General features: G+C 42.6%; 1 protein-coding gene across 2 annotated transcripts; it reads right to left on the bottom strand.

The window, feature by feature from the left end:
* Positions 1–619: 619 nt before the first annotated feature.
* GSTP1 (glutathione S-transferase pi 1) lies at positions 620–21520 on the bottom strand. Of its 2 annotated transcripts, none has more exons than XM_077454796.1 (7): positions 21382–21520; positions 14559–14594; positions 11261–11367; positions 5520–5607; positions 3659–3762; positions 3459–3566; positions 620–962 (listed from the first exon to the last, which is right to left on the bottom strand). In XM_077454796.1, coding segments are annotated over exons 1-7 (633 nt in total). In that variant the 5' UTR covers positions 21383–21520; the 3' UTR covers positions 620–773. The 2 variants fall into 2 exon arrangements, with proteins under 2 accessions (XP_077310922.1, XP_077310921.1); XM_077454795.1 differs by lacking the exon at positions 21382–21520 and adding an exon at positions 14744–14762.
* Positions 21521–21732: the final 212 nt, after the last annotated feature.

Raw genomic sequence — 21732 nt, 5'->3', positions numbered from 1 at the left:
CCCACACTACAGTACACCACTAGTACTTTGTTGCACCACCTCTGACTTTTATAATTGCTTGAATTCTGAGGCATCGATTTAAGTATTGACAAACTGTATTCATTAATCTGGTTCCAACTTTGTTATTGCAGTTGTCAAACTAGCTTTGCAGGTTGGAGCCTTGTCATGGACCGTTCTCTGGCGATTCCACCATATTGTGTTAACAGCTTTTGTCCTATGGCAAGATTTTATTACCATCCTGAAAAATGATGCCAACACACAGGAAAGTGCTCCAGCTTACAGCCTCAGCCATCTTCCTGTTACTCTGAACAAATTTAGAGATGGGAAGACTGCAGATAAACAGTTACAGCTTACCCTCCAGTTTCCATGGATGGATCAGTCTTCCCCTGTAGATAGCTGGCTGACAAATGCCCTGTTTCAAATAAATTAAGAGCGGCTGCAGATGATTGGATGCAACTGCTTTTTGGCTAACAGGGCCACCCTCTATGCAAATTTCAGCTGGCTCCTTAGGAAATTAGTACAATAGATGGCTTTAGTCAAATCTCCCAAGGCACACTAAAAAACACATAACCAGAGAGACAGCATTTACACTTTGTGAAAAAACAAAAACAAAAAAAAATTGAAGGTAGGACAAGCTTCATTGCCCATTGCTTTTTTATTTTATTTTTTTTTAATAAGGAGCATCAGATGCCTAAATGCCAACATCAGTAGTCAAAATATTGACTTGTTCTACTTATTGTTGTAGACACAGCCCAGATATCAGAGGACATATTTCACTGCTTGCCATTGCCATTGATTGGTCTGTTCTTGTGGGCATCACTGGAAAGGAAGGCTTGAAGCTTAGGACGGCTAGAGATGCGGGTGACATAGGCAGATAGGAGAGGGGACCCTGAAAGGCAGTCTGGAGCCAACACCTGATGATTTCTGAGCAGGTCCACAAGGTTATAATCTGCAAAGGAAATCTAGAGAAAAAAAAAAAAAAAAAATTATATTCTATCATAACAATAAAACCACCCCAGTGCTACATCAAGTGGCTCAAATTAACCTAAAATCTAGAATGCCATTTGCTATAATAGTAATTAGTATTTCAGTAATAAGAATTATATTTGCAATGTAGCTTGCCAGGCTTATAACAAAAAGGTGCCATGTTATTTTCAGCGCCAACACAGCGAGAGCACCCATTTTCTTTAGAGACCAGTCATTTCCCCCCCATGGCCTCAGTTGTTTACAGAGTGCCTCCAGCCATGCTGAAGTTAAATAAGCAGAACATAGCAATAATACCACAATTAGGGCAGGCACTGACCTGAAAGATTTGTAGAACTACTGTTACAGGTAAGTATAACTAAGGTTTTCTCATCTTTCAGGTCAGCACCTGGAGAGAAGAGTACTTACTCTAGGGTGGGACCACTGCCTGCAAAACTTTGCTGCTGAGAGAAAGTCCAACCTGTAGTGGTGTGTAAAGGTGGAAAAATTTGTCCACGTAGGCGCATTGCAGATTCATCCCAGAGAAGCCCCTGCTCGTTCAGCCCAGGACGTTGTTACTGCCCATGTTGAATGGGCCACTACCCCTGAAGCTTTGCAGACTTCATTGATCGCCATTCGCAGCCATATTCCTAGTGTTTAGAAGCACTGTACCCTTTACGCTGGCCTGCGAATAGTGTGAAAGCGTGCTTGCAGGACGGAACAAAGTCCTGCAAGCCACATCTTTGGAGCGCTGTATTCACCGCTCCTAAAGCGCCCCTTCCCATTGAAAACAATGGAGCAGTGTGGCTAAACCCCTAGCATAGCAGCGGCACTATGCCGGTGGTTTTAACCCCTTTTTCAGACGCTAGCGGGGGTGGGGGGGGGGGGGGGAGGTTTTAAAACAGAATAGTGACGCTAAATATAGCACCGCTTTAATGCCGACACCCACAACCCCCCAATCTAGAAGTAGCCTTATAAGCAGCAGATCCTGAGAACAGCCACTTGGACTTTTAACCACATCAATACCGGGCACTCTCGCCCCCTTCCTTCCCAGACCATTTTTCAGCGCTCTCGCAGTTTAAATGACAATTGCACAGTCATTGCTACACTGTACCCAAATTACATTTCTTTAATATTTTGTTTGCAAAGATAGACCCTTATTTTTGGTCGCGACAAACACACACACACTAAATATTTCCATGTTTTGAAATAAATTGCCCTAGTGACCATTTTTCAGCCATTTAATAGGGTTCAGACTTTTTTTTTTTTTTTTTTTTTTTAAACAAGCCCTTTAGGATTTGCTCCTCAGTAACCAGGCTGTCAATCTGAGATGCTTGATAATGGGGGGGGGGTGTTGTCTTCATATTGGGATTCCACTGCAATATCATTTAGGATTAAAAACCATGCCCTCTTGGGCCAAAATGGAGCCACCAAGATAATGCTTGCAGCCTCCCTTTGCAGTTTGAGTAGTGGGGGGGGGGGGGGGGGGGGGGGGGGGATCATCTGGAAAGGCATAGCACAAGTGGAAGGTCCATGGTTGCGCTAGCGTGTCCAGTCCATCTTGATCTTGCTGTTCATAAATAAACCTCCACCTTTGCATTGGCCTGGGATGCGAACAAATCGATTTGGGAGCTCCCCATTTTCCCATTAGCATCTGGAATACTTCTGAACTCAGACTCCACCTCAACTGATTCCGGAGGGGGGGGGGGGGGGGGGGTTATGCGCACATCTTGATCAACCTCTCCAGAGACTCCCCATAGGGCCAATTCCTCAGAATTACCTGCTGATCTCTTGCATGGAGACCTGCTGGAATGGATGCTGTGAGGAGTCCTAGTACTGACATGGCTGCCCTGATTGAGATTGGTAGATTTGTTTGGGTCTTTTTTTTTACTGCATTTTGGACTATTTTCTTCTGGGAGAAATTCTTTTCTGCATTGAATTGATAGCATACCCCAGAAACCTTATTGTTCGAGACAGGATCATGTTTGATATCTTTGTTTATGATCCAGTCGAGACCTCTCCCAAGCGTCTGTCTTTCAGATCCTTCTCAAACAAATCCCTTGTTTTGCCAAATTGCAGGAGGACATGCAGGTAGGCTATGATCGATATTCCCTTCAATCTGAGGGGTGCCATGGCTTCTGATACAACTTGTGAATATAGTTGGCGAGGAAGATGGCCCGAAAGGAAGGGCTCTGAACAGTAGTAGGAGTGAGATTGACCCTCCCATCTTGACTACTAACTAGGCAGTAGACTGCAACATTTCCTGGAGGAATAAATGTGGAGCTGCTCGCCAGGTGTTGTCCTGAAAGACGAGGTGAGAAATATGGCTATTTTCTTCAAGATAAAAACATAAAAAAGATCTCTAGTCTCAAAATGTGTGAAGGGTCCCAAGACCACTTTTTGGTTTTCCTGCTACTAGAGTTACAAGATATGGGGGGGGGGGCGTGGGGGAACTAGTGAAATGCCTGATAATCTCCTTTCACACAGATTCTCACCTGATCTCCCACAAGAAAGCCTTTTCCTTTATTATTTTTAGAAAGTATGCGCTCAAAATGACCAAGTTCATTGTAAAGAGCCTTTGTGTAATCTTCCTTTCCGTTTTCCTGAAAGGGGTAAATATATACATTATTCCAAATACATCAATTAAGAGTGAAGATTTTAGTGTTGAAAACCTGTACTGCCAAGTCATACTTACATAGTTTTGATAGATGAGACGGATATACTTCAACCTAAAATCCTCCACGCCATCATTTATCATGTCTATCTGTGCAGCCTCAACTGGAGTTTTCCCATACAGACCTAGGAAAAAAAAGCAGTGGTCCATTTCAGTCGACAGTGGTTAAAGTAAAATTGGTAAGTTTTAAACCTAGTGCAACCACACAATTTGGCACACACACACACGGGTACAGACCCATCAAGTTCAGATACAGACAAGATAGGGCAGACATCACCTATAAGTGAAAATTCCTTAAACTTTATATTCAGAATTACATAAAAAAGGACAGGAAGATAAAAAAAAAAAAAAAAACAAAAAAAAAAAAAACCCCAAAACAACCCTGGGAATTAATTACAAACCAGTTAGCCCATCAGCAACAATATGCAAATTCTTGGAGGGGTTGATAAAGAGTATATACGCACACAAGATTTTAGTAATGAGAATGGTATCATTAGCATAAATTCATGAAGAATCATTCTTGCCAAACCAATCTATTAACTTTCTATGAGGCGAGCTGCAATAGATGAAACAAGGCCCATAGATGTAATGCATCTGCATTTTCCAAAGGCTTTTAAATACAGTTTCCCCATAAACATTTACTGTACAAGCTAAGGTCTGTTGGCATGGACCAAAAGGAGTACCTGGATTGAAAAATGGCTACAGGATAGTGATAAATGGGGAGTAGTTGGAATAGTCCAGTGTGGAAATTGAGGTCCCTCAGGGTTCTGTCCTGGGACCAATCCTATTTAATCATAATATGATCTGGGAGGATGGGCTAAACAGCTCAATAGCTTCTCTGCAGGATGTGGAAATCTTGCAAGAAGATCTGAACAGATTAAATGGGGTGGGCAACTACATGGCAAATGATGTTTAATGTAAAAATAATGCATTTAGGGGCGTGGCCTGGAGTGCGATGGAGTAGGATGCATGTAGTGGGCGCTCAGCTTGTCCTTACTCCTGCCAATCTTACCTAGCCTCTACACCATGACAGGTCCACCTTGTCCCCTGCAAGGTCCTCTGAGCCTCCTGAGGCCACAATCACCAGATTCGCTGGTTCGAATCTCAACCATGACACTACCTTCCTGGAGTTTGCATGTTCTCCCTGTGCGGGTTTCCTCCGGGTACTCCGGTTTCCTCCCACACTCCAAAGACACGCAGGTAGGTTAATTGGCTTCTGTCCAAAAATTGTCCCTAGTATATCAATGGAGATCTTTGATTGTGGGCTCCTTGAGGGTAGGCACAGATGTGAGTGTGCAATGTACAGGGATAGGGACAATTGTAGACACTCAGGTTGAACTGGGGGTCTTTATTCAACGTCGCTTCACCCAGCTGTGCCATTCTGCTGTGGCTAGTCAGCAAGTGGTTAAATAGCATTTATTTCTCATTTTAGAGACAGCAAATCGTTAGATGCAAAAACTCTTCCTAGAGGAAGGAGCCATTACTCCAAAAATCATTGGATGCAACTCCTCTATACACACTGTAGGTGTCATGTATAAAAATCATGTGGTAATGTGTCATAAATACACAAAATATCTTGACAAAATTTAAACACACACACACACACTCTTGTGTCTGTAAAGTCCCACTAAGGGGGGGAACCATGTTTTCTGCTTAATTTAAGGGATTTTGGCCATACAAATAACATATTTAGAAGGGTATGGGGTTAAAAAGCTATCAATATAGGACATGATAGCTGTAGACAGCAAAATAATAGATTGTCCCTTTTCAGCTCCAACATTACTTCACTTACAGATCCTCACCTTTATTATAACACCTGGCTTCCTAGCCAAATGTAAAAATTAAAAAGATTTCTAAAGTGCCACAAACAACAACAACTTACCATGATTCCTAGCAAGATGACGGAGTATGGCATTTGACTGATACAAGGTAAAGTCTCCATCCTTGAATGCTGGAAGTTGGCCAAATACCTGACAAGCAAAGCAAACATTCAAAAAGGCAAACATCTAAAAGAAACCTGTATGGGGAATTGCCAGCTCTGAAATTTAAAAGCAGCTACTGTAAAATGCATGGTGGACACTGACCTGAGAAGTATAGAGAGGGCACTATTGATCTGATAAGGCCGCTAAAGAAATGACTAGTGCAGTGCTAAACAAACTACAGTAAACCTTAAAAATTTCCCATTGCACCCTCCAGTATTCAAAGAAAGCACGGTACTAAATTTAGTTTTCACAAGACCATTTTTAACCACTTTCAGACCGGACCATTTTGCTGGTAAATGACCAGAGGTCTTTTTACAATTTGGCACTGCGCTGCTTTAACTGGTAATTGCGCGGTCATGCAATGTTGTACCCAAACGAAATTTGCATCCTTTTTCCCCCCCCCACAAATAGAGCTCTTTTAAAAAAGGTATTTGACTGACTCTGCGATTTTTATTTTTTGCGATAAACGTAAAAAGACCGCAAATTTTGAAAAAAAAAAAAAATGATATTTTCTACTATTTGTTATTAGAAAAATCCAATAAACTCAATTTTAGTCATACATTTAGGCCAAAATTTATTCAGCCACATGTCTTTGGTAAAAAAAAAAAAAAAAAAAAAAAAAAAAAAAAGTAAATAACTGCATATTTATTGGTTTGCGCAAAAGTTGTCACATCTACAAACTAAGGTACATTTTCTGGAATTTACGCAGCTTTTAGTTTATGACTGCCTATCTCATTTCTTGAGGTGCTAAAATGGCAGGGCAGTACAAAACCCCCCCAAATGACCCCATTTCGGAAAGTAGACACCCTAAGGAAATTGATAAGAGGCACGTTGAGCCCATTGAATATTTTATTTTTTTGCCGCAAGCGATTGAATGACAATTTTTTTTTTTTTTTTTTTTTTTTTTTTTTTTTTTACACAAAGTTGGCATGTATGAGCAATATATCATTTAGTGACATGGTTATATGTGGAATTGTACCCCAAAATACATTCTGCTGCTTCTCCTGAGTACAAGGATACCACATGTGGTCGACTTTTTGGAAGCCTAGCCGCGTACGGGGCCCCGAAAGCCAAGCACCGCCTTCAGGATTTCTAAGGGCATACATATGTCATTTTACTCCTCACTACCTATCACAGTTTTGAAGGCCATAAAAATGCCAAGATGGCACAAAACCCCCACAAATGACCCCATTTTAGAAAGTAGACACCCCAAGCTATTTGCTGAGAGGCATGTTGAGTCCATGGAATATTTTATATTTTGCCACAAGTTGCGGGAAAATTACAAACTTTATTAATTTTTCACAAAGTTGTCACTAAATGATATATTGCTCACGCATGCCATGGGCATATGTGAAATTACACCCCAAAATAAATTCTGCTGCTTCTCCCGAGTACGGGGATACCACATGTGTGGGACTTTTTGGGAGCCTAGTCGCGTACGGGGCCCCCGAAAACCAAGAACCGCCTTCAGGATTTCTAAGGGTGTAAATTTTTGATTTCACACCTCACTACCCATCACACAGTTTCGAAAGCCATAAAATGCCAAAATAGCACAAAACCCCCCAAAATGACCCCATTTTGGAAAGTAGACACCCCAAGCTTTTTGCCGAGAGGCATGGTGAGTATTTTGAAGCTCTCATGTTTTTGAAAATGAAGGAAAAAAATAAAAAATAAAAAAAATAAAAAAAAAAAGTATATTTTTTTTTTTCAAAACTTTGTGACAAAAATGAAGGTCTGCAAAATACTCACCATACCTCTTGGCAAATAGCTTGGGGTGTCTCCTTTCCAAAATGGGGTCACTTGGGGGGGGGGGGGGATTTTGTGCTATCTGGGCATTCCATGGCCTCCGAAACTGTGATAGGCAGTGAGGAATGAAATCAAAAATTTACACCCTTAGAAATTCTGAAGGTGGTGCTTGGATTTTGGGGTACCGTACGCGGTTAGGCTCCCAAAAGGTCTCACACTTGTGGTATCCCCGTACTCAGGAGAAGCAACAGAATGTATTTTGGGGTGTAATTTTACATATAACCATGGCATGTTTGAGCAATATATAATTTAATGACAACTTTGTGCAAAAAAAAATAAAATAATAATGTCTTTTTTCCACAACTTTTGTCAAAATATAAAATATTCCATGGACTCGACATGCCTCTCAGCAAATAGCTTGGGGTGTCTACTTTCTAAAATGGGGTCATTTGGGGAGGTTTTGAACTGTCCTGGCATTTTATACACAACATTTTAGAAGCTTATGTCACACATCACCCACTCTTCTAACCACTTGAAGAAAAAGCCCTTTCTGACCCTTTGTTTACATGAAAAAATATTTTTTTTTGCAAGAAAATTACTTTGAACCCCCAAACATGAAGTGTTTTTTTAAAGCAAAAGCCCTACCGATTAAAATGGTGGGTGTTTAATTTTTTTTTTTTTTTCACACGGTATTTGCGCAGCGATTTTTCAAACGCTTTTTATGGGGGGGGGGGGAACTTAGTTTAATGCACTAAAAATCACTATATTGCCCAAATGTTTGATGAAATAAAAAAATATGATCTTAGGCCGAGTACATGGATACCAAACACGACATGCTTTAATATTGCACAGAAATGTGCAGCGGCGACAAACTACGTACATTTTTAAAAGCCTTTAAATGCCTTTACAGGTGACCACTTTAGATTTACGGAGGAGGTCTACTGCTAAAATTAGTACCCTAGATCTGACCTTCGTGGTGATACCTCACATGCATGGTGCAATTGCCGTTTACATATGACACCAGACCAACGCTTTTGGTGTTTTTTTTTATTATTTATTTTGCTTTTTTATTTTTAAACTATATATATATATATATATATATATATATATATATATATATATATATATATATATATATATATATATATATATATATATTTTTATGATTTTTATTGTTATCTCAGGGAATGTAAATATCCCCTATGATTGCAATAGGTAGTGACAGGTACTCTTTTTAGAAAAAATTTGGGTCCATCAGACCCTAGATCTCTCCTCTGTCCTCAAAGCATCTGACCACACCAAGATCGGTGTGATAAAATGCTTTCCCAATGGCGCTGTTTACATCCCGCAAAATCCAAGTCATGAAATGCTCGTAGCTTCCGGTGTCTTAGGCCATAGAGATGATTGGAGCCATTCTGGTCTCTGATCAGCTCTATGGTCAGCTGGCGGAACCACCGGCTGCATTCTCAGGTTCCCTGTTGGGACAGGAGAGCCTGAGAAAACCATGGAAGATGGTGCGGATAAGGGTGACACCATGTCCCACACTATCTTGCCAGCGCTTCCTATGTAGTCAGGGCAGTTCTCCGGCTCTACGTGACTATCTTTACCCTCATAAACCATAAAACTACGTGTATAGCCTGTGGCCCTGTCACAGAGCTTATACATCTTGACCCCGTATCTGGAACGCTTGTTGGGGACGTATTGTTTGAATGACAAGCGACCAGAAAACTTAATCAGGGACTCATCAACGCAGACAACTTGATGGGGAGTAAACAAGTCTGCAAAACGTTGGTTGAAGTTGTTTATGAGGGGCCGAATTTTGTAGAGCCGATCGTATTCAGGGTCTCCACGAGGACGACAGAGTTCATTGTCGCTGAAGTGCATGAACCGCAAAATCTGCTCGTATCGTGCCCTGGACATGGAAGCAGAGAACACGCGCATATGGTGAATTAGGTCAGTGGACCAATATGACCGCAACTCACTCTTTGGTTATGCCCATGTTGAGGGAGAGGCCCAGAAAGATTTTAAATTCGGAAACCGTAACTGGTTTCCATTGTCTGGCAAGGGCGGACTGGGGAATAGTGGCGATGTGTTGACCAGCGTACAAATTGGCTTGGTCCACAATAGATCTATAGAGATCTTCGGTGAAAAACAGTGAGTAAAAGTCAAGTGTCGTAAAAATCAACTGTTTCCATGTTAATGCCAGGTTGGCCAGTGAATGGCCAACCTGGCGACTGTTTCAAAACGCTACAAAAAAAAAAAAAACTGTTAGCGATCGCAGGGATCAAGCCTGACTCTGCGAACGCTGCAGTTATGTGTGTTGTGTTTTGTAAGTGACAGTGATCGATCGATACTGCACTTGGGTGGGCTGGGCTTGGCGGAGGGGCTAAACGCAGGTGCTAGCAGGTATCTGGGCTGATCCCGCTAACAATGTGTTTTTGGAAACCTAAAATGCTGGCAACGCTAATATAGATCTGATCAGATACTATATTACTAAGGGAGGTGCATGCTTTGCGCGTGGGTGTTAGCGGTACTGGCACTAACCTGACGCTGGGGCGACGCAGACCTTATCTGACCCTCAAATTTACATCACCCACCGGGTGATCAGGGGTTAAACCTTTATTATTAGGTAATAAATGGCGGGTGCCCTGAAACTATAAAAAAATAACTAACCAACCAGCGTCACCTGTAACAGTTATATGGTGATCACTGGTGAAAGGGTTAACTAGGGGGCAATCAGGGGGCTTTATGCGGTAGTATATGGGGGTCCCTGACGCTATAAAAAGCTGCGGCGAACCTAAATACTTACCTGCCTAACTAGCGTCACCTGTGACACTAATACAGCGATCAGAAAAACGATCGCTTATTAGTGACACTGGCGACGGGGGGTGATCACGGGGGTTAAACCTTTATTGGGGGGGTTAGGGGGGTACCCAGAGCTAAAGGGGGCTAACCCTAACAGTTATTACAGTCACAAATGACACCAATGCAAAAAAAAAAAAAAAAATGCAATTGGTGTCACTGTGACTGGGGGTGCAGGGGTGAAAAGTGTGCCTGGCGTGTTCTACTGTTAGTGTAGTGTTAGGTGCAACGCACAGTTCCTCTCCTCGGTGCCGGAACGAAAAAGACCGACACGAGGAGAGATTACATCACTTCCTCTGCCTGTGTTTACATTACAGGAGAGGAAGTGATGTCACACAGCATTTCCATTCGTCAGGAGTGATCGCGAGGGGGTGGCCATGAATGAATGGCCGCCCCCTCATCCCGGATCGCTCCTGAACGGATACCGACCGCCGCAGGCACCGGGGGGGGGGCCGGATCGGGCGCCCCCCCCCGCGGGAAGGCAGGGACGTATATATATACGCCCATATGCCTGCTCGTGCCATTCTGTCGACGTATATCGTCGTGCGGCGGTCAGCAAGTGGTTAAGGATGCAGGCGATTTTATGCAAAATCTGTCTCCATAAGTAGCTGTGAGCTGGATACAATGGTGAAACAGCTTTAATCTGTAGAGTGTGACGGTGTTCAGTCTTATCCAGAAAGCCATCTAAAAGCAAAAAAGGTTTGTAGTACATTATATGCCCAACACACTAAAAACGTAAAATTGCTACTCACCCACCCAGTCAAGAACTTTGAGAAATGTATACCCAAAGCATGAAATTTTTTTATATTATATATATATATCCCACAAAATTTTGCTAGCTTAAAAATGATTGCCAAACAACCCCCCCCAAACTCATTTCCTCACTGTCTCACAAAGAAAATAGGAATCCTTTTGATAAACTTCTAGATTGTAAGCTCCATCAAGCAGGGCCCTCTGATTCCTCCTGTATGGTAACATAACCGTCTGCCCTCATGTTGTAAAGCACTGCACAAATCCTGAATAATAAACTCACAGCTTCTTTTTTGAGGTCTCCTTTTGTCCAAGTATCAAATGTCACCACCTCTTCTTTCCAATCCACACCCTGGTCCGCTATTAGCATACGCATGGCTTCGCAGCGACCTGAGACACAGACATTAAGGATTAGCTGAAAATACATTTGCCCAAAAGTTAAAGCAGAGTTCCACTCATAATTTAATCTTTATATGAATCAATACATTATTGCAAAGGTCGACACCACCCCACATTTACAGTTTCTGCAAGATTGTCAAGTCCTTATACAGGAACCATAATTTGGACGACTGGAGAGACTGAGTGGTAATGTCTGCCAACCCTTACAACGGCAATTGTGGCCCTATAAACGTTAGCAGAAGCAAAAAGTGGGTGTCTGAGGTGTGAGATAAGTGAGCTTGTTTGTGACTGAGACATAATTGCTAAGCTCTTGCCAAATTTGTCCCCAAGTAGGGTTTTCTTCCCCATGTCTACCAAGCCACTTTATGGTCATACCCATTATAGGAAAAAATTGGACAGTGTAAATGCTAGGCTTTGTTCACGGTATCCACTGTGGCTTTTGGAGGAGACTACGGGATAACTGGTTTACCGATTATGGCCCATGGAGGAGTCCAGGGATTTAGTCTGTCTCTTCCGATCAGAGCATGGAAGAGATCGGTCCGGAAACCCATTGACTGGCTGGGAGTATCTACCAGAATTATGCAGCCAGGAAGTATGTCTGCAGGAACATTATATTAGACAAATCATGCAGACATGTCTTCACCAGCCAGGGCTACGAAACTCAGCTTTGGGATTTTCCTGGCTGGGCCTCGAGAGTTGCATAATGCAGCATTTGCCCATGCAAAACAGACTGCAGTTGAAGATTTCACATTTGAACACAGATTATAAGTTCCTGTTCACACCTGAGCAGTGTTGCTTGAAGCAGAACATGGGCTTATTCTGAACTACTATTGGATTCTATAAACTTTGTAAATAAAAGATTTTTTTTTTTTGCACAATACATGGGAGATTATATTTTACACCGACATGAACTTTAGTTTTATGTGAAAAGTTGTCACTTTAGGATTGTGTAGTTAATGGATTAGGCGTTTTGAAGCACTAAATTACTGGCACAATCACTCCTAATATTTTAGCCAAACTCAAGTTTATTAGTCTGTATATAGTTGCCAATACACACCATGCAGGAGTAAAGCACAATATACTGGCCGCGTTATTAGGTACATCTTACCAGTACTGGGTTGGACCCCCCCTTTTGATTTCAGAACTGCCTCAATTCTTTGTGGCATAGATTCAACAAGGTTGTGGAAACATTTCTCAGATTTTGGTCCATACTGACATGATGCATCGTGCAGTTACTGCAGATTTGTCGTCTGAAAATCCATGATACAAATCTTCTGTTCCGCCACACTCCAAAAGGTGCTCTATTGAATTGAGATTTGGCGACTGGAGGCCTTCGAGTACAGTGTCATGTTCAAGAATCCAGTTTGAGAGGATTTGACCATTGTAACAGGATGCATTATTCTGCTGAAAGTATCCTTCAGAAGATGGGAACATGGTAGTCATAAAAGGATGGATGGACGATGCAACAATGCTCAGGTAGGCTGTGGCATTTAAAGTGGTTGAAAACCCTTACAAACCACTTTGACCTACAGGTAAGCCTAGATTAAGGCTTACCTGTAGGTCCAAGAAATATCTCCTAAACCTATACGTTTAGGAGATATTTACCTGAAGACAGCCACTGCTGTCTACGGCGCATGCGCCGTAGACAGCGGCACGCAGGTGCACCGGGTAAGCCGCGAGTGTCGGCATCGCTGCTCTGGCAAATCACAGCACCAGAGCAGCAAGACCCACCAAGAAGATGGACGCTCGGAACTACAGGGGACAGCGGTGGCTTCGCTGGCTCCTGTGTCAGGTAAGTGACACATAATGGACTACTATGCGATGCATAGTAGTCCATTATGCTTTACCTTTGCAGGGAATCAAAGAGGAAGTAAACACATCAGGGTTTACTTCCTTTTTAAATGATGCTCAATTGGTACCAAGGGCCCAAAGTCTACCAAGAAGACATCCTCCACACCAACCTGACTTGTTGCTACAAGGCAGGATGGAGCCATGCCTTCATGTTTATGCCAAATTCTGACCCTACCATCTGAAAGCAGACAAGGTATTTCCAATCTTTCTATTGTCCAATTTTGGTGAACCTGTGTGAATTGTAGCCTCAGTTTCCGGTTCTTAGCTGACATCAGTGGTACCTGGTGTGGTCTTCTGTTGCCCATCTGCTTCAAGGTTTGATGTGTTGTGCATTCAGAGATGGATAGTCTGTATACCTTGGTGGTAACGGTTGTCTCCTCTGACAGCGAGGCATTTTCATCCACACAACTGCAGCTCACTGGATAAAATTCTCTTTTGGATCAGTCTGTAAACCCTAGAATGGTTGAGTGTTAAAATCCCAGATCAGCAGTTGAAAATATTCAGACCAGACTGCCATGGCAACAACCATGCCACATTGAAAAGTTACTTAAATCCCATTTCTTCCTTTTTCTGATGACTTGCTGAAGGTCAAAACGAGCATCACCACATCTATATTCCCAAATTCATTGCTGCCATGCGATTGGCCGATCAATTTGTGTTACCAGGCATACCCTATAAAGTGGCTGGTGAGTATATTAATATTTAGGGTGCAACATTCTCCTATGCATGTTGCCTGCTTTATGACACTGGGCAATCTACACCAAACACCTGCTGTCACAATTTGACAACAGCATAGCCATGCGGGCCTCCACCCGTGGACGCGGTAATTTACAATTTCCAGTGAATAAATTAGACTAAGTATTGTACGTAGTGCTCAATGAACTGCATGGGCACTAGTGACCATTTAGTCAGCTAATGCTTCCTGCAATTTAGTAGCTTCCTGCATTGGGAGGTTTGGGCAGAGTGTACCGAGAGTCCAGAAACCAAGTGTAAAATACACACAAAAAAGGTGAACCTATCCTTTAAGGTTGAAGTAGCATTGCAAAAACAAATTCAGTAATGCAAGAATCCATGATGCGCCAGACAGGACCACAACTTTAGTTTGTAGCAGTACTCCCTACACAGCAGCAGGGATCCTGGGGCTAGTAGTGATTGGTGGTGGATTACCAGGCGTTTGTGGGGTGGGGGGGGGGGCACGGTTCCAGAACAGGAGATCAGATTTGGTTTCATCTAACCAACCAGTTTTCACTTTCTCCTTTAGAAAGTTATACTACTAGAGAGAAGATTTTGTTTGAGAACAAGGTCAATTAACAAAGATAATTTCTACTTACCTCTGACATCGAAATAGACAATAACGTATTTAGGCACTGAAAAATAAATTAATAAATGTTAACATTTTGCAGGCACAGCAAGACACAATATGGCTTCAAAGTAGCAGTACATTGTTCTTGAACAACATTCTTATAGTCAGAATGTTTTCTGTTCATTTCAGTGTCTCACTAGTCAAGATACTCACCCATGTCTCTGCCAGGAGGGGGGGGGGGGGGGGCTAGCTGGCCAGCAACTTCCCTGTAGAGGAAGAACAGACACTTAATCTTCTCCATGTTGCCCAGATAGAGCAACCTCTTAAAGTTTGCCTACCCTGGTTTTATGGGGCAGTGGTAGGTAATCCAAGTTAGATGATTAATGAATTGCTGCTTGAATTTATGACCAAGCATGTTCCATTAATGGTTAACAGTGGTTATGGTTGGTACCAGAGGTTAAAGTTTGTTTTGCAGTTAAAAACTTTAAACAAGTAAAAAAGAAACCGACCTACAGTTTCACTTCCTTTGATGTGCATTTATATTGGTATGCTTTTATGGCATGATGGGTGTTAATGGGCATTACAAGCCACAGACGCTTCCATTTTAAACATTTGGCTTCCAGTGTTAAGCCAGGCATACGTGGAATACAATTCAGCTGTTTAACAGAAGGTGGGTAGTCTGTTGTCCCGATAGACTTCTGTACAACCACCAGATTGGGGGGGGGGGGGGGGACCCCCAGTTATTCTAGTGGGGGGGGACTAAATAAACCCACGGTCAAAATACAATAACTTAGTGGGAAGGATTCCTCTATCCCTATCCTGCTGGTTGATTGGGGGGGGATAGAGAGAATGAAATGTATGGGCTGGTTTAACTAATAGCTGCATCTTTTAACTTGGCAAGAGATATATATATATATATATATAATAATTCATTAACATGCACAGGGAGCCTGGTGCTCTGAAGTGTTGCTCTTACAGCACCTCTGCTGCAGAAAACCTATTACATAAGGCGTTAGTTGTATGTTGGCCAGTCTGCCTTCAGCAAGGTGTCACCAGCAGACATGTAAACAATGCCATACGATTACATGTCTCTGATCACAGAGTTTAGTGATCTGCATGCCTGTCACAGAACACAACAAATCCAGGTATGATCTTTATTACATGGTTCCTTTGGTCCAGCTTGGCCCAATAGGCATGCATTAATAGTAAAAAAAAAAAAAAAAGAGGGCGGGGGGAAGGAAGTTCAGTGAATGAAGACCCCTTGGAGGCAGTGGGATGCTCAGCTGAAGATTGTGGCAGTCACTATAGTAGTGCCTAAGGGCACTTTCACACTGAGGTCCTTTACAGGTACTATAGCACCTCTACTTTCACTCCAGTGAAAAAGCCCTAGTGCTTTCACACTGGAACGGTGCGCTGGCAGGACGCTCAAATAAGTCCTGCAAGCAGCATCTTTGAGGCGCTTTAAATCACCCCTGCCCATTGAAAATGTAGTGGCACTTTGAACCCTTTTTCGGCTCAAAGAAGCGCGCAAAAAAAGTCCATAAAAACGTCAGGCTTTAACCACTTCCCGACCGGCGCACAGCGATGTATGTCGGCAAAATGGCACAGGCAGGCATATTAGCTTACAGGTACAGGCAATCTTAACCACTTCAATACAGGGCACTTTCACCCCCTTCCTTCCCAGCCCAATTTTCAGCTTTCAGCGCTCTAGCGCTTTCAGTGACAATTGCGCGGTCGTGCTACACTGTACCCAAATGAAATTGTTATCATTTTGTTCGCACAAATAGAGCTTTATTTTGGTGTTATTTATTCACGACTCCGTTTTTTTTTTTGCGATACAAGCGCAAAAAAAGCGGAAATTTGGGAAAAAAACAATATTTTCTTTTTTCTATTTGAAAAGAAATCCAATAAAATCAAATTTTGTCATAAATTTAAGCCAAAATGTATTCTGCTACATGTTTTTGGTAAAAAAAATTCCGTTAAGTGTATAATAATTGGTTTGTGTGATCACGGACATATGTACGCAAATGATCATGTACATATGTGTGCAGGTGATCACGTACATATGTGTGCAGATAATCATTGGGACAGGTGATTTTAGTGGGACATATGTGGGGGACATGTTTTTATTATTAGGGACATGTGTTTTTATTATTTGGGGACATGTATGTTTTGGGGACATGTGTGTTTTGGGGACATGTGTGTTGACTGTGTTTTCACGGTGTGTTGTGTGTTTACACTACACTGATGATCAGTGAGTAAAAAGCTGTGAAAAGCAGCCCATACTCACTGATCATCAGCCGGCTGCAGCGTTCTGCTCTCCTCTTCTCAGCGGTGACTTCCGTGTGAGGAGAGGAGAGCCGATTGCCTAGCAACCGGCTGTTTGTTTACATCACATGACGGCCGTGATTGGACACGGCCGTCATGTGATCAGGAGGGCCAATCACAGAGCCCTCCTGCCGATCTGAGATGTGCCGTGTCCGGGTGACATGAGCACATCGGGATCGCGCCGCTGCGCGCGCGATCCCGCTGCTCCTGAATGACGTTCCTGAACGTCCTATCAGGAGCAGGCGGCTCCCACCCGGCCGTATATATACATTGGCCGGGTGGGAAGTGGTTAAATGCGCCCTGCCATCACACCCTGCTCGCGTGCCGGTTGGGACCCCGTGAGTCTGGTCGCAGGTCCCGATCGCTGCGGGCATACCCGCAATCGTCTCACGGGGTGGCTGAACTGGGAGATGCCATTGTAAACAGCATCTCCCCGTTCTGCCTAGCAACAAGTGACACTGATCTCTGCTCCATGTGATTGGAGCAGAGATCAGTGTTCACTAAAAGAAAGCCCAGCCCCCCACAGTAACACATTAACCACTTTCTTACTGGGCACTTAAACACCCTTCCTGCCCAGACCAATTTTCAGCTTTCGGTGCTCTCCACACTTTGAATGACAATTACTCAGTCATGCAACACTACCCAAATGAATTTTTTTGTCCTTTTTTTTCCCCCACAAATAGAGCTTTATTTTGGTGGTATTTGATCACCTCTGGGGGTTTTTATTTTTTGCGCTATAAAATGAAAAAAAGACCGAAAATGTTGAAAAAAAAAAAAACACGCATATTTCTTTGTGACAAAATTATGCAAATTTATTTTTCATCAGAAATTTTGGCCACTATTTATACTGCTACATGTCTTTGGTAAAAATAACCCAAATTTGTGGATATTATTTGGTCTTTGAGAAAGTTAGAAAGTCCACAAGCTGTGGTGCAAATCGCACAAAATTGATCACATCTGATGTACTGGTGGACTATCTCACTTCCTGCGACCCGAACAAGTCAGGAAAGTACAAATACCCCCCAAAATGACCCCCTTTTTGGAAAGTAGACATTCCAAGGTATTTAGTAAGAGGCATGGTGAGCTTTTTGATATTGTAGTTTTTTTCCCCCACAATTCTTTGCAAAATTAAGATTTTTTTTTTTCCACAAAATTGTCACTATGTTATTTCTCTCACGTGGCATGTGTATACCACAAATTACACCCCCCAAAAAAAATTCTGCTACTCCTCTTGAGTATTACAATACCACATGTGGGACTTTCACAGCCTGGCCACATAGAGAGGCCCAACATGCAGGGAGCGCATTCACATGTTCTAGGAGCATAAGTTAGACATCTAACCTGTTGACTACCTATTACACTTTTGAAGGCCCTGGAGCACCAGGACAATGACACCGATGACAGATGGCACTAATATGTGGCAGGTGGCTCTGGGGAGGATGGCACTTACGGCTGCTGCAGCCGTTGATCTCTCACTTCTCACACGCTGTCTGTGTGAGGAGGGAGAGCGGCGCTGAGAGATGATCTTATGTTTACTTCCACATTGCGGAAGTAAACAGGAGGCCGTTCAGGAATGGCCTCCCGGCAGATAGCGTACGCTCTGCAGCCGTATTTCGGGTATAGGGCGGGCGTGAAATCGGTTAACATAATAAAAAAAAAAAGGTCATAAAACTATCCCCTATTTTGTAAACGCTATAACTTTTGCGCAAACCAATCAATCGCTTATTGCGATTTTTACCAAAAAAAAAAAAAAATGTAGGAGAAAAACATAGGCCTGAACTGAGGGGAAGAAAAAAAAAAAAAAAAAAAATGTATGTATGTATGTATGTATGTATGTATGTATGTATGTATGCATTATAACAAAAAAGTAAAAAAATAATGAGTTTTCAAAATTGTCGCTCTATTTTTGTTTATAGCACAAAAATAAAAAAACCACAGGGGGTGATCAAATACCACCAAAAGAAAGCTCTATTTGGGGGGGGGGGGGGGGGGGGAGTGTGATGTCAATTTTGTTTGGGAGCCATGTCGCATGACCACGCAATTATCAGTTATAGCTACGCAGTGCCAAATCGCAAAAAGTGGTCTGGTCTTTGGCCAGCAAAATGGTCAATGCAGCACTATCTTTTTTTTTTTTTTTTTTTTTTTTTAAAACCCACACCCGTATGTATATGTGCTTTTCATAGTTAGTAAGGTTGAATAAAGACACCAGTCCATCCAGTTCAACCTGAGTGTCTACAATTGTCCCCATCCCTGTACATTACACACTCACTTTGGTCCCTACCCTCAAGGAGCCCACAAGCCAAGGTCCCCATTCATAGACTAGGGCCAATTTTGGACAGAAGCCAGTTAACCTACCTGCATGTCTTTGGGGTGTGGGAGGAAACCGGAGTACCCAGAGGAAAACCAAGCAGGCACAGGGAGAACATGCAAACTCCAGGCAGGTAGTGTCGTGGTTGGGCCAGTGACCCTTCTTACTGCTAGGCGAGAGTGCTAAACATTACACCACTGTGCTGCCCTTTTGAGGCACTTTTAATGCTCCAAAGATGCTGCTTGGAGGATTTGCCCCCCCCCCACAGAAAGGAAAATTTCTCACCTTAATGCATTCTATGCATTAAGGTGAGAAAGATGATTTTTTTTTTTTTTTTTTCTGACAGTGCCAGCTCCCCCAGCCCCCCATAAAGTCCTGTGCTCGCCTCCAACATCCTCCCTGGCCGTTGATTGGCTAGAGTGGACGGATTGAAAGCAGTGCAGCCATTGGCACACGCTGTCAATCATATCCAATGGCACGTCACACCAGGGGGCGGGGCCGAGTGATACAGCGGGCGGCCATAGCGACTCACTGTATTACGTTAGCACGCCCGCAAGCACTCCACACTATGCGAGGGAGCTTGCATGAAGTTGTGGAGTCATTGCGGGAGGAAGCCGAGACAGTAGTGTTGCCACCTCATCCCTTTAAACCCGAACACATATTAACTACACATTTTCTAAGGCTAATTTAATGCAGATAAGGCACTAGGTGAGTTTAATTACCACCTTAATCAGCCACAGAACCTGTGTAATTAATATGTGTTCGGGTTTAAAGGGATGAGGTGGCAACCTTACGAGACAGCCACAAAAGGAACCCTTGAGCAGGTTCAGGGCCACTCTGTGGAAAATGAGCTGCACAGTGGAGGAAAGTATAACATGGGTTTTTTTTTTATTTAATAATAATAATAATTAAAAAAATTGCCTTTAGTGATCTTTTAAATTTTGGCAGCAAATTGCGATTTAGTCTCAGGACCAAAATGGCATTTTAGCTTAAGTCACATTTTTAGTCGTATTAAGTCAACTAAAATCTAATGGGTGTATTTAAATAGCAATGCATTATTTAAGCATTTCTCTACAAAAATTTCCAAACTCATATACTGCTGGAGTGAAAAAGCTAAATGTTTTTATTTATGGTATTGAGGTATGTACATGCACTACAGACCAGTGTTAATTTTGACATCAAATTTCAATCAAGTTTTAGTCTTTTGACTAAAGTGTCATTTTAGTCATAGTTGTTTCATCATCTCAGTTGTTTTAGTGGAGGAAGTTAAACACTGGTAAAATTTCCTGGGAAAATCATCAGATTTCTAGGGTGTAACCAACTTAGTCACACTGTCCACACCCACCACCAAATGCCCCCCCCCCCCCCCCCCCCTTTAAAAAATCCAGGGAAACTTCTCTCTACTGGCTCCTGCCAGGATTTGAATTTGGCACAGCAATGCATAGCTCCACCACAGCAGAAAGATTTGATGAACAACAAGTGTAAAGACATCACCACACTTCCACCAGCTCTGCAACTAAAAGGCCCATACACCTGTACAGACCTGCAGGAATAATCTGCACAAGCCAGAGCATTGCTGATCCAAATGGGAGGGGAGGGTTTTGGAGGACACTCACAAATGACCCCCCCCCCCCCCTGCTTATTATATATGAGTGCATTTGTTTTGTTTTTTCACAAAGTGGAAAAAAACCCTGCCATGAAGGTCCTTGTAGCAGCACTTCCTGTTATGGGTGGGGACCCTTTCACTGTCTCCCTATCGTGTCCTGATAGCATGAACTGTTGAAGGGGCTTGTGTTGGGGTGGGGTGTCTACAAGTAATTGTTCCACGTGCATGGTCCTCTAAAAGCTGCAAATATTACACAGCCATTATGGCATTTGCAGTACAATAAGGAAAAAAAAGGAAACAGGCTTTTTGTTTAGTGCTTTGCAGCAAACAATTTTCACATATCTACTCCCCACCTTGGAAATGCAATAAAGTTGAAGGTAAAAGCCCTAGACACAACACAGCTATACATGTTTTGCAGATCAGTTTATAACGGACTAATGCTACTACTAAGAAGTAGAGGGAACTTTTGCATAATACAGATAGTAAAAGTCCATTGCTAATGTCTTCAATATTAGAAGGCCTGCCTATCAGCTTGTGCAAGCAATAAAGCACACACCACATGTAATCACTGGTTGCTTGCATATATTCATCAGCTAAACTTGCACTTACTGTTTGCTGGCGTGGCTCTCTACCGTTGCAGGGAAGATTTCACAATCACAGTGCACTGGCAGTAAAGCAAACCCTTCTTTATAAAGCAGATGGCGTGATAGGCTTAGGTGACACCCACAACCCTCCCATAGGCAACAGAGGAGGAGGGAGGGGAGGTTCAATGTTCAGTGTTCAGTGTTCAGTGAGGCTCAGGCAACAATACATTCATCACAGGCTCTATATGTAATGCATTATAGATTGTCTTTGTTCTCATTGTTATATATCTACAAGCTGATGACATTTATGCACTAAGTTTTGAGTTTATTAATGAAAAGTACAAGCTCTCTATTTTTTTTTCTTGGCATATGGCTG

Source organism: Lithobates pipiens, unplaced genomic scaffold, assembly GCF_037356315.1.
Source record: "Lithobates pipiens isolate NorthernLeopardFrog02 unplaced genomic scaffold, aLitPip1_a1.2 Scaffold_25, whole genome shotgun sequence".
Taxonomy (NCBI): domain Eukaryota; kingdom Metazoa; phylum Chordata; class Amphibia; order Anura; family Ranidae; genus Lithobates; species Lithobates pipiens.
Note: the sequence above shows the minus strand (reverse complement) of the source record. Positions and strands in the feature narration are given on the sequence as shown.